Genomic DNA, 14,642 nt, shown 5'->3' with positions numbered 1-14,642 from the left:
CAATTCCTTATTGTCAAACCTTTCAAATTACTGACTCTAATGACTCACAACCTGAAAAACTAGTAGACGATCCCAAGTAGGAACTTGGGAATGTACCTCTTGTTGCTTGTGTGCTAAGCTCTTCAAAAACCAGTAGGGTAATTAAGTCTAGATCAGAGCCACAAAAAGCGTGAGTAGCAGCCCACTTACTCTGAAGACTGGAACATCCAACCCCACCCCTTTAAAAAAAAAACACTCCATTGAAAATCAATCATCAGAAGAAATTCGTCTTAAAATATTAGAGGAACACGAGTCCTCAAAGTGTTTCCAATGACAGCCAGATAATCTAAGGCTACTTGGGAGTCTGAACGGTTGTACAGAAACAGCTACATCACAAGGGAATCCATTCCAGAGTGCTTCAAAGATCCTGAGCTGACTCATCCTTCCGTGCTGCTCCACAGCCTCTCAGACTAGCTTCATCTTTTATTAACAGTTCCAGGGGAGGAGCCAGAAGAACCCCCTTGGAAATATGAGAAGGAACCAAACACAATTGAAGGTGCTGACACATTTCGGGAGTCTCTGGAGTCAGAGTATCGTAATCAACAGAAGATAGTATGCAAGGTGTGAGGATGTGATGTACCAGCAACTTCAGGTGGAGGCGAGACCACATGATAATCAAAGGGCAGGCCTTATCTCCCCCTTGAATTTTCACCCATTTCCTTGCCGAAGGCTGTTATAGAAGGCTTGACAGATAAGATGTTAATTTGTGTTGGTGATAAACAGGAAGGAAGACTCAACCAACATCTGTTCTGAACAGTGCTCCCTTGAACTGAAGATTTTGTGATGGAGCTAAGTGAGACTTCGGCAGATTCAGAACAAAGCCTTGAGACAACAGAAATCGGGGAAAACTCTAGAACAACATTTTGTACTACTTGGAAAAAGAAGACAGCCAAAAGAGAGGTCAGATAAAAATATGTCCTGCTGATAGGATAGGATATAAGCTTATATAGCGCTCGAATGCTATGGCGTCTTGGCGCTTAGATGTAAGTGAAGATGGTGCGATCTACGTTATCTGATTATATTGAGACAAACAGCCATGTCTTCAATTCCTTCCTAAAGAGTCGTGTATTAGATTGAAACCTAATAGATGTAGGCAGTTCGTTCCATAACTCCACACTGTTCTCTTTCGTCCAAAAATGACGAAAGGAGAGACAGAACTGAGCCCTCGATGGCATCGATGGCCTTTGCACTAACACCGCATGGTTCACGGTGTCGAAGACTGCCGACAGATCCAATAAAACCAGAACTGCCTTGCCCCCTCTTTCCACCACACCTCGGATTTCCTCCGTTGCTACAATCAGAGCAGATTCCGTAGAATGGTGCGACCGAAAGCCGTGCTGAGTAGAATCCAGCAAATTATTAGTGTCCAAATACTCAGTTAGGGCCTTATTTATTGATTTTTCCAGAATTCTAGCAGCTATGGGCAAGCCAGCTATTGGGCGATTAATTCTTGGGATCCGAAGGATCTAATGCTGGTTTTTTCAAAATGGGCCTGATCATCGCTTTTTTTTAGGTTTTGCCTAGCGAAAGCTGCGCTCTGCGCAGCTTTTCGCGCAGGCGAAATCCTGTTGAGAACTGTAGGGTGCTTTGGGTCGGCCCTCGTCATTGATTGGCTGGCTCCGTAAACGGAGCCTTGCCATTGGACGAGGGGCCTGTCCGTCAATGCCGGACCAGACACGGGGGCGTTCCTGACATTCTTTCCCTTTTGCCGACGTCACGCGACGCCGGGAACGCCCCCGAATCTGGTCCGGCATTGCCGGGACCTGCCTTGCCATTGCCTGCCTTGCCGGTCTCCCGTGTTGTGAGGGAGACCGGAGATGCTGCCCGCAGCGAGAAGCCGGCCTGAAGGAAGCAGCCCCCTACCCCCGGCGACATACCTCCGTCCTCCCCGCATCCAGAGCCCTCGCCCCGCTGCCTGGGTCCTCCGCGCTCTGAGCCCGCCGGTCACTCGTGGAGCAGGCTGCAGATGCGGCAGAGAGGTTAACTCTTGCCGTTCCGCGGCGCAGACAATGCTCCAGCCTGAAACAGCTGAGCTCTGGCCAAGGAGGGGCACCCCTCACTTACATGAACCCCAGCCCTGGCCGGCGCAGCATGTCTGAAACAAAGCGGAGAATACAAGCGCTTACTTTAGTACTCTCTGCAACTGCAGAAAAATGTAAATGTATTGTTTTCTGGTTCCCGTGAGTGAACAAAGGGAAACCCTGAGACTGTATGTCGTGCGCACGTAAAGAGAAACCAGGGTACGAGGGTCTGAGTGAGTGAAGCTGGGAGAGACACGGGGCGGTAAACGCGGAGTCGGCAGGGATAAAGTCGGAGGCCCTGTGGAGTTTGTACAACACAGTGGGCTAGTGCCTGTTTTACTGTGCCTGTACGGTACCTTTGTGGGAAGAGATTTCAACACTCAACAGATTTAAACGAGGTTTTGCTTTTAGGTGTCCTGTTAGTGTCACTCTGTAAAAACATTACTTTCTTTCAATGTCCGCCCCCCCCCCCTCCCTCCACCCTCCCCCCCCCCCTCCCTCCACCCTCCCCACCCCCCACTGAATTAGGGCCCGAGTGGGCTTGTGGTGCCTTATTTGCTTCTATAGGTACGTGTCTGTCCTACAGGAGCGGGATGCAACAGAGCCACCATTAAAGTCAAGTAAACTGTGGGGGTTACTTGTTCGATATTAAACGTGTTCCTCCCGTGTTGTCCGAAATTCTGTGTTTGTCCTGTATTGTTCTATGTTATGTTTTGCAGAGCATTCTAAGCAGCGCATAACATTCAAGAACGCTTCTAAGTCAAGAGAACACCAAACCATTACTTACAGCATAATATGGGGTAATCTTTTTTAGCTGTCTTTTACGTCACCCCATGTTTGATAAAGTTAAAACAAAGCGGAGAATACAAGCGCTTACTTTAGTACTCTCTGCAACTGCAGGAAAATGTAAATGTATTGTTTTCTGGTTCCCGTGAGTGAACAAAGGGAAACCCTGAGACTTCGGTAAAATGCCCTAATCCGTGCCCTATGGAGCTGTTTGGCGACGGAGGAGCAGGGAAGGGGAAGAACTCGCCGCTGCAGCTAGTTACGTCTGAAGGAGGCTTGGCTTCTGCAAGGAAAGTTTGCCTCGCTGAGTTGGGTCTGACTTATGCAACAGGTGAAACATTTTTGTGTTCGAGTGTAAAGTGTTTTTACTGATGTGCCCACTCTGATGTTGTTAGCTTTTTTTTTTAAAAGAAATATTTTTTCACAGATCTCAGAACGTAGACCGACAATAGCGTTCGTATCCCCCTGGGGAAGCCTCGGAGTGCTGAATGAGCCCAGAGCCTGCCGCTTCTCACAGATGCGCAGGGCAGTGGCGTAACGAAAATGTAGCCTCCCGTTCCTACAAAGTACATCCCCCCCCCCGGCTCCTGACCCAGTCCTGAGCTCTAATGCTAGGGACGTGGTGGGGGGCAGGGGGCAGGGGGCTCCGGAGCTCCGAGCTGCCCGTCCTGCGCTTCAGAGTGCAGCTTCAGAGTGCAGAGTGGAGCTTCAGAGTGGAGCTTCAGAGTGCAGAGTGGAGCTTCAGAGTGCAGAGTGGAGCTTCAGAGTGGAGCTTCAGAGTGGAGCTTCAGAGTGGAGCTTCAGAGTGGAGCTTCAGAGTGGAGCTTCAGAGTGGAGCTTCAGAGTGGAGCTTCAGAGTGGAGCTTCAGAGTGGAGCTTCAGAGTGGAGCTTCAGAGTGGAGCTTCAGAGTGCAGAGTGGAGCTGCAGATTCAGAGTGGAGCTGCAGATTCAGAGTGGAGCTGCAGATTCAGAGTGGAGCTGCAGATTCAGAGTGGAGCTGCAGATTCAGAGTGGAGCTGCAGATTCAGAGTGGAGCTGCAGATTCAGAGTGGAGCTGCAGAGTGGAGCTGCAGAGTGGAGCTGCAGAGTGGAGCTGCAGAGTGGAGCTGCAGAGTGGAGCTGCAGAGTGGAGCTTCAGAGTGGAGCTTCAGAGTGGAGCTTCAGAGTGCAGAGTGGAGCTTCAGAGTGGAGCTTCAGAGTGCAGAGTGGAGCTTCAGAGTGGAGCTTCAGAGTGCAGAGTGGAGCTTGCAGAGTGGAGCTTCAGAGTGCAGAGTGGAGCTTGCAGAGTGGAGCTTGCAGAGTGGAGCTTGCAGAGTGCAGAGTGGAGCTTGCAGAGTGGAGCTTCAGAGTGGAGCTTCAGAGTGCAGAGTGGAGCTTGCAGAGTGGAGCTTCAGAGTGGAGCTTCAGAGTGCAGAGTGGAGCTTGCAGAGTGGAGCTTCAGAGTGGAGCTTCAGAGTGCAGAGTGGAGCTTGCAGAGTGGAGCTTCAGAGTGGAGCTTCAGAGTGCAGAGTGGAGCTTCAGAGTGCAGAGTGGAGCTTGCAGAGTGGAGCTTCAGAGTGGAGCTTCAGAGTGCAGAGTGGAGCTTCAGAGTGCAGAGTGGAGCTTCAGAGTGGAGCTTCAGAGTGCAGAGTGGAGCTTCAGAGTGGAGCTTCAGAGTGCAGAGTGGAGCTTCAGAGTGCAGAGTGGAGCTTCAGAGTGGAGCTTCAGAGTGCAGAGTGGAGCTTCAGAGTGCAGAGTGGAGCTTCAGAGTGGAGCTTCAGAGTGCAGAGTGGAGCTTCAGAGTGGAGCTTCAGAGTGGAGCTTCAGAGTGGAGCTTCAGAGTGGAGCTTCAGAGTGGAGCTTCAGAGTGGAGCTTCAGAGTGGAGCTTCAGAGTGGAGCTTCAGAGTGGAGCTTCAGAGTGGAGCTGCAGATTCAGAGTGGAGCTGCAGATTCAGAGTGGAGCTGCAGATTCAGAGTGGAGCTGCAGATTCAGAGTGGAGCTGCAGATTCAGAGTGGAGCTGCAGATTCAGAGTGGAGCTGCAGATTCAGAGTGGAGCTGCAGAGTGGAGCTGCAGAGTGGAGCTTCAGAGTGGAGCTTCAGAGTGGCGCTTCAGAGTGGCGCTTCAGAGTGCAGAGTGGAGCTTCAGAGTGGAGCTTCAGAGTGGAGCTTCAGAGTGGCGCTTCAGAGTGGAGCTTCAGAGTGCAGAGTGGAGCTTCAGAGTGGAGCTTCAGAGTGGAGCTTCAGAGTGCAGAGTGGAGCTTCAGAGTGGAGCTTCAGAGTGCAGAGTGGAGCTTCAGAGTGGAGCTTCAGAGTGCAGAGTGGAGCTTCAGAGTGGAGCTTCAGAGTGCAGAGTGGAGCTTCAGAGTGCAGAGTGGAGCTTCAGAGTGCAGAGTGGAGCTTCAGAGTGCAGAGTGGAGCTTCAGAGTGCAGAGTGGAGCTTCAGAGTGGAGCTTCAGAGTGGAGCTTCAGAGTGCAGAGTGGAGCTTCAGAGTGGAGCTTCAGAGTGGAGCTTCAGAGTGCAGAGTGGAGCTTCAGAGTGGAGCTTCAGAGTGCAGAGTGGAGCTTCAGAGTGGAGCTTCAGAGTGCAGAGTGGAGCTTCAGAGTGGAGCTTCAGAGTGGAGCTTCAGAGTGGAGCTTCAGAGTGCAGAGTGGAGCTTCAGAGTGGAGCTTCAGAGTGGAGCTTCAGAGTGGAGCTTCAGAGTGGAGCTTCAGAGTGTCAAGAGCAATGCCAATAGCTCTAACTTTAACAAAGGCAAAACCATTGCATTGTAAATGCTTGTCAACTTACTGGGTAGCTGCCTGACTCTAACACTTGATTAATTAGAGGGGTCAATTCCTTTCCAATTTTCTTTGCAGCCAAATGCATGATCGTGGCCGTGCACGGATCTTTAGATGAGCCCGATTTAATTGAGAGTAGAGATTGATATGTTAGCCTGCCTCTACCGATCGGCAATCCAGTTTATCCAAGTCCTGGTCGTGTAGTGTAGTGCGTGTAGTCAGCAGGTCATCATAGATTATTTGGACCTTACTCTGAAAGTAGGTGGCCAGTTTGTCACACATACTTTAGTCTGGTTGGAACACATTAGTTTTCTGAGATTTGGAGAGCAAAGCAACGGTATTAAAAAGTTCCTTAGAGGAATTACCAGCTGCCTCAATCTTGGAGGAAAAAATTGCTTTTTTGCAGCAATAATTGCTTCTTTATACTGTTGAAGAGCAAGATTATAAGTTATTTTCTTAGCTTTACTATAGTCTTGTCTCCACAAATGTTCTGCCCTCCTACAATTTATCTTGAGTCCCTTCAACTAATGGCTATACCAAGGTGATGAGGGCTTTGATCTCCTTACTGGTAGCCATTTGTCGGGCGCGATAGAATCGGCTGCTGTCAAAAGCCATTCATTAAATCTGGACACAGCCTCGTCATTATTCGTAGCCCATGAGAGAGAGGATTGACCCAGCACTGTCTCCAAGTCATCCGCTTGGACTTTATTCCAGTGTCTGGTCTTTACCTTCACCCCTTTCAATTGAGTTTGTTCTGTCTGGTGAGGTGACCTTGATGTTAAAATAGATCGCTTCATGGTCTGACCATGGGAGGGTAGACACTCTAGACAGACTCGTCTCCCGATTGTTGGAGAAGATACCATCCAGGGTGTGGCCTGCCTGGTGAGTGGGTTCGTGTATAAACTGGTTAAAACCAAAAGCTGCCATATTATCTAGTTATAGGCTTGTATCAGAATTATTAATAAGTTCCAGATGATAGTTAAAATCACCAAGGATTACAGAAGGGTGGGGATCAATATGGGATTCCAACAGTGTCATCAATGACTGTGCAAAAGTGGCTTTGGGTCCTGGTGGACAATAGATCAGGAATCCTTGGAAATAAAACAGATTATTTGATTTGACAGTAAAATATACTGCTTCCACCGGTAGATCCTGAATAGCTTCTATTTGCACTTTTAGATGTTCCCGATGGATTATAGCTATGCCCCCTCCCCTGCCTTCCTCCCTTTCCTGTGAAATGACTGCACAGCCATTGGGTAGCGCTATGTTCCAGTCAGGACTTGATGCTTTATCTGTCCAGGTCTCGGTCAAAAAAACGATGTCTGGATTTGTACTTTGAATCAGATCCTCAATCTAATACTTATGTTTAACTACAGAGCGCACATTTACCAAGATGCTATATATATTCTGTTCCTGAACTGTAGGAGTTCTATGCTGGTCCTGTCTTGGAAGGTTGCTTGATGTGTCTATCACAGCTCTGCTCTTCGGGGCCCCGACATACCAGATTTCAGGGTACACTCCCTCCTTCCCTCTTTGACCCGGAAGTTAGTGATCCTATTTTTCAATCGAAAGGAACAATTTAAGCAGACCTGCTCACCAGAGTGCTTTTCCTGCAAAATTATATTATGCAGGTAGCATGGATCTACATTTAAGTCCAGCAACTGCTGCCTGTTGTATATTCTGGGAGACGAACCAGGGGTCCTGGCGCTGGGCGCGGACGGGCGCAGACAGGCACAGATGGCTTGTTTTTGGCGCGCCCGCTGCGCGTGCCCGATGCGCAGACACCCCAGTGTGGTTTAAATAGTTTCCGGTTCACAAAGACTAGTGCGTCAACCCCTTGTGCAATGCGGACCCGTCTAACATCCGGGTCCCGCCTGGGGCCGAGCGTGGAAATGCAGCAGAGTGAGGAAAAGGAGAGAATGGAATGGGAAAACGGTAAGTAATCAAATTAGTCGGGAACAGTTTTAAGACATGAAAATAAGATTTCTCTCTAAAAACAGTATCCAGAGATCCAAACGGTGGCAATATGTGCAAGATTACAAAGTGAAAAGCAGGTTTAGCAGCAAATATAAGTCGGAAGACGTAGGTGACCGGCAGCCACAAACCCTTACAATCCAATAAAGATATATGTGCTGTACAAACCTCTGTCTGCTGTATCTCCTATGCTAGTGCTTGCAAATCCTGCGGTAATGACCAAACCATAGGTGGTATGAATACTGACCTCAATTAGGATAGAAGCTGATTAGGCACATTTGGCAGTGATTTCCACTTTTCCATCAACAAAATCAGCTGTTGCAGCATCTTCTAAAATGTTAATGTCTCGTGGTGGAGGTCTTCCAATTAAAGAGTATGCTTTAACGACCAATGAAAACTCCGCCTGAAAATTCATCAATGGATATTGATGTGAAAGAAAGCATGGATAAACAGCATAATCCACCTTCTTCACTCTCTGTTCAACACCTTGTAGACTGGTCTGTGTGGAGGCATGCCTGCAAGCATTCGTATTGAAGGAATACGTCTTCCTTCTCCGGCTCAGTTCTTGCTCCTGAAAGTCCACGCTGGTGTGAAAATGCTGAAAGACCCCAGACAGATAAGCATCTTGTATGTTAGTCTCTATTTGGTCCAAGTCCTTTTCAGGAAGCTCCATTTAATAATTTCATGCTTCACCAACCCTTCCCACCTGCTCTGCTTTGTAGTAGTAGGACTTCATGGGATTTGAAACATGCCTCCGCAGTTTCATTAATTATGGCTTGAGGTATTTCAGCAGAAGGCAAGGCAAAAATGTTCTTTTGCTTTTGAGATGACTCATCTTGAGAATGCCAGGAGAGGACTCGCAATGATGTTTTTTTAAGTACTTTCTGCCCTTTATCTCGACAGGCTAGTTGGCATAGAGTGAAGAAAAGAATACTTCCCACATTCACTCAGCTATGAAACTATGCGACAGCCATGAGACCACTGCTATGACAGAGTAAGGTCAGCAGTCTCAGGGAAAAGCTGTACAGCAACACCCCTATGGCTGAACTTCAGCCTATCCTGCAGACTGGTAACGGAGTCTAATAATGTCAACATTTGTGTTTTACCTTCAGATTGAGTAACAAGGGAAAATATACTATCAAAGTGAAATACACAGTGCTTACCCGGAACTGCTAGAGAATGTCCCATCACCAGTAATGTTTATATAACTGCGTTTAAAATCTTTATGTTGGCAAAAGAAATCTATGTAGTGTGTCAGAGACTGTGGCGGTATTGCCAACAGAAAAACACCATTAGGGTTGCCTAATACAGCGTCAAGTCTCCCCATATACCAGAAACGAGGTGTCATTTATTCAGGGGCATAGCGTACCTATGTTCAGAGAGATGTCCGGCGTGGATCCATCTCGTCTTTAATGCGGTGTAAGAAGCCCGTATCAATGGAACAGATGTTCCAGAATGCGCGCTGCTAATGTATGTATGTATAGGCATCCTGGCGCTTTAGACTGTTATGACACAGAGCGAGATTTTACCAACTTCTGATCTATTTACATTGTTCTGGGGAACAGGTGGGTCTTTAACTCTTTTTTAAAGATGGAGAAAACCTCCAGGCCCCCAAGTCCCAGCGGTAGAGAATTCCACAGCCGTGCTGCGGCAATCCTAACGGAGCGTCCACCCATCCGGGTCCTCCAAAACTTGGGTACCACAACCAAGTGGGCCGATGCTGATCGGAGTGTTCTTGAGGGGATATACCATGAGAAAAGGTCCTGCAGAGGGGCCGGGCCTTGACTGTGTAAAGCTCTAAATACAATACACAGAGCCTTGAAGTTCACCCGTTGAGAAATTGGGAGCCAATGAAGGTCCCTGAGTGCCTTGGTGGAGGAGTCCGAGCGACGTCGCGAGAGTGCCAGTTTAGCGGCACAATTCTGAATCCGCTGGAGTTTTCCTAGCACGGTAGTTGGAGCCCCCAGTAGCAGTGCGTTGCAGTAGTCAAGGCGACTGAGGATTATGCTCCGCACTACTTCTGGTCTTGCCTGCGCCGGTAGCAGGGGTAGGATCTTTCTCAAGGATCCAAGTAAAGCCATACACGTAGCCACCGTTTTATTTACTGAGGTGTCCAGTTGTAGATCGGAACTGAACATGACCCCTAGATTCCGAACCGAGTCAGCAGGCAGACTAGTGCCTAGGAAGTCAGGAGGCCAAAAACCCTGTGGTAGGGATCTGGGGATCCGGTCCGAGGAGCAGTGTAATACCTCGGTTTTCGAGCTGTTGAATTGGAGGGAGTTTTTCCCTAACCATTCTGCCGTGGCCCTCATGCATTGATGTAAAACCTCCTGTGACACCCCGCCCTTACCCTCAAACGAGAAGATAAGTTGGGTGTCGTCAGCGTAGTTGGTAACTGTTATACCAAACGACTTGATCAGTGTGATCAGGGGACGGAGGTACAGGTTAAAAAGAATAGGGCTGATGGCCGAGCCCTGGGGTACTCCCTGTCCCACCCTCTTGATGTTAGATTGGTAGGGCGGTAGTGCAACTACCTGGTGTCTTTGCTCGAGATATGACACCAACCATTCAAGGGCTAAGCCTGACACCCCCGCCTCTGTCAATCTCCTGATCAAAGTAGCATGGTTGACCGTGTCGAACGCAGCCGACATGTCAAGCAGCACTAAAAAGGCTGCCTGACCCATGTCGGTCCGCGTCCGAAGGTCATCAAGAACAGTCACCAAAGCTGACTCTGTCCCGTGTGCTGGTCGAAACCCAAACTGAGCCACATCCAAACAGTCGTTCTTCTCAAGAAAGTTGGATAGGTGTTTTGTGGCCAGTTTCTCTAAGATCTTGATAGGGAATGGTAGGAGAGAGATGGGCCTGAAGTTAGCTGGGCATGTGGGGTCCAGGTTTTCCTTTTTGAGCAATGGGGAGACCACCGCCAGTTTCCAGCAGTCTGGCACCCGTGCCGAGGTGAGAGACTGACAGCAGATGGAGAACAATGGAGGAAACAGCTCTTCCCGACAGAGTTTCCAAAATCTGGGTGGTAGAGGGTCAAAGGGTGAGCCAGAGGACACCCCATCGGCCATAGAGCAGAAATCCTCAAAAGATGGTAGAGGGAAGTTACTTAGCTCACCTGCTTTGATGCACTCCTTCCCATTTTCTGGCAGGATGGAGTCGTATATAATACTGCCAGTTGAGGGGGGGAGGTTATTTAAGATGTTGGTGATCTTATCCTCAAAGGCTTGTGCTAACAAGTCGCAGAGAGCTTGTGAAGCCGGGATGGCGTTTTTGGTACAGCCAGGATGGGCCAGGTCCTTTACGATCTTAAATAGGGCCTGGGATTTATTAACAGCTGCCAGCAAAGATTCTTCTAGAAATCTGGCTTTGGCCAGCTTGATCTGGGTCTTATAGAATGCCAGTGCTTGTCTGAAGAGGACTCTGTGTGGTTCCAGGTACTGTTTCCTCCAGGTTCGCTCAGCCTGTTTGCATTGTAGCTTGAGCTGCCGGAGTTCTTCCGAGTACCATGGCATGGCAAGGTTGGTACTGTCTTTGATTTTCCGCATCGGGGCCGAAGAATCCAGAGAAGTGGAGATTTTCTGACAGAAAGTCTCATAGCTCTCCTCCACGTTCACTCCCAGTGCAAAGCCATCCGGCAGCAAAGAAGGCAGAGTGGCTTGTCTGAGAAGTCTAGACCACAGTCTCCCTGTTCTAGTGCCCGCCGCACTCGCTTTCTTCAGAGAGGTGCTAGTACACGCGAGGGAGAACTGGACAAGAGCATGGTCCGTCCAACACTGTGGCAGGACGTCAAGAATTGAAGTACTACCGGCATCAGCAAAGAGTAGATCAAGAATATGACCCTTTGCGTGGGTTTTGGAGAATACTAGTTGTTCTAGCTCAATGTTGAGACACGCTTGTACCAGTTCTTCATAGGCCGTCTTGGTTGATCCTTCTGAGCACAGATTGAAATCCCCCAACACCATCATCTTTGTGTGGGAGTGGGAGTGGCCTGGATCGCCAGAGGTTTAATGCCAAGATCTGCAATATACAGGATATAAGCCCAGTTACTGCCCTGAACATCGCGGGATCAAGGGAAAAACTAGGACTCCGTCACATAATTTAGTCGCACTAAATGCGGGATAGGGACAAAAAGCGGGGAACCAAGGGGCCAACTATACGCTTACCTAGCTCAGTTGAAATAGATAGCTTTCATCCCTCGTCGGGTTGGTGCGGTCGCCGGTCGCCGATACTCACGCCAGAGTCATCAGGTGCGGGAAGTTCTAAGCCCGTGTTTTAAATGCCCGAAAAAGTGCCGGGGTCACCAATCCAACAAGACACTGCGGGCGGACCAAAGCGCCTGAGGGAGTGGTCATTAGACGAACGATGGGGATGGAAATAGGACCACATTCTGTGAATACCGACAACAGTGAAAGCGGCGGCCATTACGGAACTGGGGATAGTGTAAACATTCTACGGCCGTAGATCCAGAATAGCAAAGTGGCTCACTGCCATTAAACTATACAAAAGGGGCCAAGATATATAGATGAAAAAACAGATAAACAAACAAAACAAAACTAAACAAAATAAAACAAACGGGGTCAAAGACGGACCTCTTCAAGTCTCGTGATGCCAGCGCGTAAAAAGGGTAAAACAGTATCTAATGTGCAGTTCAAGTGCTACAAAGCCCAAGACATAATGGAGGTCATTTAGCATCTACCTGCCAAGGTTTTCAAGAGGCGAAATATAGCCAGCATATGGTAGATGACATTAAGTAAGACCTAGGGTTAGAAAAAATGGTCTCCGTCCAGATATGTTAACAAGTCAGGTCGCGGGCCGGCAGCCAATCTTAGCCCGGCCCGGGGAATGACGTCACGGGGGTGTCCCGGCCGGCAGATTCGGGGCGTGTTTTTCGTGCTCTCCCCTTCCCATTGGCTGGAAGGTAAAATTACAGCCAATGGGAAGAGGAGAGGGCGGGACTTAAAAAAACACACGGAAACGCCCCCGAATCGCGTTTTCACGGGGAAAGCGTGATAGACAGCCAATCTCTTCCAATGGCTAGCCTCCATTTATGGAGCTAGCCAATGGAAGACAGATGCGGGACCAAAGCCCCATATGTAGGACATAAGTTTTCGCCCTGGGCGGAGCAACTGCTACGCAGTTGCTACGGCCAGGCCGAAACCTAAAAAGGGGGGAAAGGAACGAAGGCTAGGAAAATCCCATCTGGGTGCTTGGATGCATCTCATGATGTATGGATTTTGACAAGGAAGTAATACTCAAGATACCTCCAGTTAACACCACTGAAATAATAGATTTGGTTTCTTACTATTGTGGTGACTTTATTTTGGTTATTTGTATTCCATTTCCATGGAGGAACTCCAACCTTACGATAAAGTCTAACAGCCCCTTCTCTGCTGTCCACCACTGTGAAAATATCTTTTTCCAACAAGAGTACAGCATCATTTTTTATAGATCTTTTTAGATTTATGTCCCACTGTATTGTTCTCAGCTAAACATGTACTTGTAGGTTCAGATCTCTTATTGTACGTTTGCAACCTCTTTGTGTAGAAGCCATGTATACAACTAATAATTACTCTCTGAAGAATTCCAAATGCCTTTTAAATACATTAATATTTTGTGTTTTCACGCAGCACCTTAAAAAATGTTTTTGTTTAGGATATTATCCCCCCAATTTGGACATTCACATGTAAATATATTTTTTTTCCATATGGGGAATCCTAAATTAAAAATAATTTTTACTATCCACATAACTTCATGTATATTCGGAAGGAAGTAATTTTGAATCTCTGTGGTTGCTTCAGCTGTTAATCCGACAGTTTAAATTCAAGACCAGTGAATGATGCGTCACAATTTGCTTCACTCGCTTTTCTTAACCTGTCCTTATAAAGCTGCAAATTAATCTACAACATTTACAGTTTAGGCCCATATCCAAGGAAAAGCACTTGTTGTGGCAAGGCTGGTCAATCTTTTACATTTCTAAAAGAGTTATATACACCATGCTTGACAACATTTGGGCACACTTTTCAAATACTCCTAAATGTCACTTTTTTGTTCCTTGGAAAGCTTCTAGAATTTATAATTGTATCTTGGAAGCCAAACAGCTCCTTCAATACCTGTATCTATCTGCTTTAGAGCCAGTCGGGGGATTTGCCTTGGCCTTATGTATGCAGTCACTTAAATTTCTTTGCTGAATGTAAATAGGTCTGGTTTCTGTCAAGATCATATTGAACATGACTACCTTTGCTCTAGTTGACCATGTCTATTGATGTGATTCTGCAAACCTGAATAGAGTTCAACTCACCTGTGTGCAGTTGCAGTTCTGCATTAGGTGACCCAGTCAGTGTTTCTGGTTGCCTATGCAGGCTTTTTTACTCAGTTTGTTTTTAAGTTTATAGATAAGGGTTTCGGCACATATTCTGTATAATTTAATTACCACCATGGATTTCAGTAGCACACAACCTCTGGGTCAAGGTCACCTCCCTCCCTGGGCCCCCGTAGCTGAGAGGCACCACTCCTGCCCCGTCTCCAACCAACCCGAACTCTGGTTCGTGCCCCAGTCGCTCCAATCTCCGCTGCCTTTTCCCTGTTTTGCCTTTTCCCTGTTTTGCCTTTTCATTGTTTTTGGTATTTTCTTGGTTGGCTTCCCTTTTGACCAGTCTGTGTTCAGACTGTCGCCACCCCTGTCCCTGTCCAAAGTAGTTGCTTCAGTTCCAATGAAGGCCACTGCACTCTACTTAACGTTTGGTCCCTCTGCAAGCACGCCAACCTCTTCAACACCATCCCGGACTTCATTGCTCCACTAGCGATAGCCTCCAATCACTACATATTCCTGGGTGACCTCAACTTCCACCTCAAAGACCTCGCCGACTCCAACACCACCTCACTTCTCAAAAACATGAGCATCATCGGCCTCGCTCAACTGGTCACTGCCCCCACACAAAGCACAGGACACAGCCTGGACCCCATCTTCTCCACCAACAACAGCGCAAAGTTCTCCCTCATCATCGAGCTGACCTGGACAGACCACGGCATTTTCATTTCTCCATCGACAGCCCACTTGA

General features: G+C 48.0%; 1 protein-coding gene across 2 annotated transcripts in view; it reads left to right on the top strand.

The window, feature by feature from the left end:
* Positions 1 to 14,642, top strand: part of ARPIN (actin related protein 2/3 complex inhibitor) — a 229,552-nt gene that overhangs the window by 15,238 nt on the left and 199,672 nt on the right. The window contains exon 1 of one of the 2 annotated variants that reach the window (XM_078683241.1): positions 7,460 to 7,542. The exons of the other annotated variant lie outside the window; for it this stretch is intronic. Within the exon in view, the coding sequence (XP_078539367.1) occupies positions 7,532 to 7,542 (11 nt within the window). The 5' untranslated portion in view covers positions 7,460 to 7,531. Of the gene's footprint in view, positions 1 to 7,459; positions 7,543 to 14,642 lie in introns of those variants that run through there. 2 annotated transcript variants of the gene reach the window in all.

The sequence above is a fragment of the Lissotriton helveticus genome, chromosome 3_1 (genome assembly GCF_964261635.1).
Source record: "Lissotriton helveticus chromosome 3_1, aLisHel1.1, whole genome shotgun sequence".
Lineage (NCBI taxonomy): Eukaryota > Metazoa > Chordata > Amphibia > Caudata > Salamandridae > Lissotriton > Lissotriton helveticus.
This window is presented reverse-complemented; position numbering and strand designations above follow the sequence as displayed.